General features: G+C 38.7%; 1 protein-coding gene across 1 annotated transcript; it reads right to left on the bottom strand.

The window, feature by feature from the left end:
* Positions 1-1,036: 1,036 nt before the first annotated feature.
* Positions 1,037-3,772, bottom strand: LOC145739984 (uncharacterized). Its single transcript, XM_081995307.1, has 2 exons — positions 1,525-3,772; positions 1,037-1,408 (listed from the first exon to the last, which is right to left on the bottom strand). Exon 2 carries the CDS (start codon positions 1,406-1,408, stop codon positions 1,043-1,045), a length of 366 nt encoding a protein of 121 aa, XP_081851433.1. The 5' UTR covers positions 1,525-3,772; the 3' UTR covers positions 1,037-1,042.
* Positions 3,773-4,009: the final 237 nt, after the last annotated feature.

Raw genomic sequence — 4,009 nt, 5'->3', positions numbered from 1 at the left:
GATTGTCAAAAACCCTAGCAAAGATAAAACAAAGATACTATTGGCAAGGGTTGCAAAAGGACGTGGAACGTTTTGTAAAAGGATGCCCGGATTGTCAGGCCAGGAAAGGCCAACAAAATCAAAAGCCTATCGGTCTGTTACATCCTATTCCAGTTGGCACCCCATTTGAAAAAGTTGGGATAGATTTGTTAGGTCCGTTTCGCAGAAGTAGCAGCGGAAAAACCATGATAGTGGTAGCGACAGATTACGCCACAAGGTGGGCGGAGACTGACGCATTACCGAGCGGCAAAGCCGGACCTGTAGCGAAATTTATACTGGAGAGAATTATTACAAAACACGGTGCACCCAAGGAATTGTTAAGCGATAGAGGGAAAGTTTTTCAATCAGAATTGGTTACGGAATTGCTAAAAAAGATGGGGACAACGAGTCAGTTTACTACTGCATATCATCCCGCAACTAATGGCTTAACAGAAAGATTTAATAAAACTTTAGCCAATATGTTATCTATGTATACTAATACTGATCAATCAAATTGGGATGAATATCTTCCACATGTGACTTTTGCGTACAATTCTGCAAAACAAGATAGTACTAAATTCTCACCATTCATGCTGGTGTACGGTCGTGAACCTATTTTACCAACAGAAGCAAACTTGTTGCCACCCTTAGAAAGTAGTAATAGCGACCAAATTAGAGACATTGGTTTGGCAGTCAGAAATTTGGCAGTTGAAAATATAAAACGGCGTCAAGACATAGATAAATTACGTTATGATTGTAAACACCGCCATGTTGAATTTGAAGTGGGGGACCAAGTAAAAGTTTTCACCCCTATCAGGAAAGTAGGAAAAAGTGAAAAATTACTGCTTAGATGGTTTGGTCCTTATTACATAAATCGGAAAATGTCTGATGTGGACTATGAAATACGAAAGGGCATTTCGCCAAAATCTAAAACTGAAGTGGTCCATGTAAGCAGAATTTTACATTACCATGACCCATGGACACCAGAAGGAACCCCGCAACAAAAATAATACAAGCATTTCGGTTAATAATTTACTTTTGTTTTCTTTATTTTAAAAAAATAAAAGTTTACTGTTTTTGCATTGCTGCCTATGGCTTCGACAGCCAAACGCGGCGCCACCGCTGTTGAGGCGTCGTTGACGCCGCCTTCCTCTTCTATTTTTTCTTCTTCTGGGGATGCTGGAACCCCAGGAGGAGCCTCCACCTCACATGCCACCTGAGGGGGAGCCTCCACCTCGCTGGTCGCAGAAGGACCAGCTTCCACTCCAGGCCCCAGTTTTAGGCTGGACGCACCCACGGTTCGTCGGGCCCGCTGGGCAGCCAATAGGGCCATCAGACGGGCACCGCGGCCCCGGCCCTTTTCGGTGTCGACTTCATTTCCAGGTTCCATCTGAAAGGGAGGATATTGTTAACATTGGATAGCGAAACAAAGAGAATTTTTCTTTGGAAGGAAAAATATATGGAAATGATGAATAAAAGGAAAAAAAAAAAACCACTTATACTTACTTTTAAAAATGACACAATGCACTACAAAAGACTATAAATGCACTACGAAACACACGACAAAAATGCACGGTAAAGTTTCGTGTGGGTCAGAGGACGAACTGTGGAGAATGTGATAAGAAAACCGTATAAATACAATTCAGATCCCTCTCCACCGGAAAGCCAGGATGCTGAAATTAGCAAAATGCTTCCAGACGATGAACTTGTCAAATGTTAAGGTTATCAGAGAAATGTTTTCCCAACAGTTAAATGGTGCACCATGCTTAAACCCATGGGATTCGCTGATTTGGCCAGTTCGGAATAATATCTTAATGAGACCAGACATTGTTCATTGCAGACCGATTAATGCATAAAATGCAAAAATGCAATTAAGCATAATGTTTAAAACAAAGTAACAATTATAATGTACGGCTCCACATATTGAGCTATGTACCTATTTTTACAGGGCCCAAGGATTTTATTCTGTTATCTGCGTCTGAATTTTTATTGCGCAAATTCTTAAAATTCAAGAATAGATATCAGTTTAATTTTCTCTATGAGATAAAAAATGGTTACATGTAATGGAAATAAAAACATTGAATATTGTTATTGTGATGTAGGTACCTACAAACGAATAAAGATAAATAATGATGTTGTCGGTGTAATAATCACCTTGACCATATAGTTGTTTATGCATTTGGTAAAGAAAGCAACTAATTCGCGAGCGATAAGACAAATTTGATTCATCGCTACGCGCAGTTATGAATAATGACTAATTACTAGATTGGTTTAAATAAACCCGAATGGGACAACAATTTACAGTGTCATTTTAGAAATCGGTCGTGAAGTAACATTTGGGTGAAGTTAACCTATAATTTTCGCGAAAGTGCCAAAAATGGAATGGATAGTGAATTTCTTGTTTTATATTAGGTGTGTTACCGAAATAAACACCAAACTGTATTTATACAAATTGGCACTGTACCAGTTGTGGGAACTGCAAGGAGAGTTTGATCAAGTGGTACCAATACAATTATTGGGGATTACAAAATCTCTACTTGGCCTGTGGACTCAAATCATTCATACGGAGTATACCATACTTCTACTAAGCGAGAAAGTACGTCAAGGGGGTATTCCGTTTTCGGCATGTGATTGTGCAATTTGCATATCACCCCAACAACCTCAATATCGACCTGAGGATTTTTGGCGAGCATGGGAAAATGTATTTGTGCAAGGATGTCCTTGTGCTACATGTGTGTACGGGAGAACTCAATTTTTGAGTCAACCAGGTCATCCGCCATATCCGCATGCTTATGTAAATGATATGACATATCAGTTTCTGGAGGTGCATTTGGACCTCCTGAATCACACACAAGTCAGGTCGACCGCAATCCGGCACTATGCCCGAATCCGGAAAACCTGGCGCAGGTGCAAGAAGGGGGACCCATTATTCAGCAACAAACTGAAGAAGTTCTTAGACACGCGGTAACACAGCCGTTTATCGCGCAATTAGAATCGTTTAACGACATGGGGCCATATGCTACTTATCAGCAGCTATGAGGTCTACAATTTAATTTATGTTACCTTATTATTGTTTTGTATTTTAATGGCTATATATATATGCATATGTTGATACAGACGTGATATACACAAGTGGATGATATATATAAAAAAAAAGTATATAATAAAAAAAAATTTGGAATGTATGATGTCATATTATCCCCAAATAGCGAGTATAATCTAGTCATGAAATTAATCCAATTATTTTTTTAGCGCCATGAACTAATGGGTGTGATAAAAAATGTTTCGCTGAAGAGGCGAATATTCCTGACACGACGCTCCGACAATCTTGTTGGTTGATAACGAGCTACTAACATAAAAGTTCGACTAATTTTGATTACGCGATACATACACGGGATTCCTTGCTTTACAGCATTTGGAAAATGAATTTCACACGTTCCATTTTTTATTTTTTAATGAAAAATGGATCGTACATACTAACAAATAAATAAAGGTTACGAATGATGCTCAAATTAATTTTGTTATAAGACATAATATTGTATATTAAGCCTTAAGTAACACATACTAACCTTTTGTCTTATATTTCATGTAACACTGAGGGCTATGTAAGAAAGAGGCGAACTATGATGAGCCATTATTGTTGTTGGAACTCCCGATGGGCCTGTACGTTCATACGGAGAAAAATAATAATAATGCGAAGCAATATATGCCAATGAACCCTCATAAATGGGGCTTCAAATTTTTTGTGATGTGAGGCCATTCGGGGTTTGCTTATAAATTCGAAATTTATACTGGTGAGCAAAAATTTGATCAACCTGATGATGAACCCAATTTTGGTGTTACTTCCAATTTGGTTCTACGCTTAGCCAGAATTATTCCTCGCCAAAAGAATTACAGAGTGTATCACGACAATTACTACACATCTTTGCAGCTGATGGTACATTTGGCCAAAGAAGGAATTCTTTCTCTCGGCACAATACGGCGAAACAGA

The sequence above is a fragment of the Ips typographus genome, unplaced genomic scaffold (genome assembly GCF_016097725.1).
Source record: "Ips typographus isolate SLU unplaced genomic scaffold, UJ_Ityp_2.0 IpsContig87, whole genome shotgun sequence".
Lineage (NCBI taxonomy): Eukaryota > Metazoa > Arthropoda > Insecta > Coleoptera > Curculionidae > Ips > Ips typographus.
Note: the sequence above shows the minus strand (reverse complement) of the source record. Positions and strands in the feature narration are given on the sequence as shown.

What these genes read in the sequence shown, in the direction of transcription:
- LOC145739984 (XM_081995307.1), bottom strand. Translation starts at nt 1,408, where the DNA reads ATGGAACCTGGAAATGAAGTCGACACCGAAAAGGGCCGGGGCCGCGGT.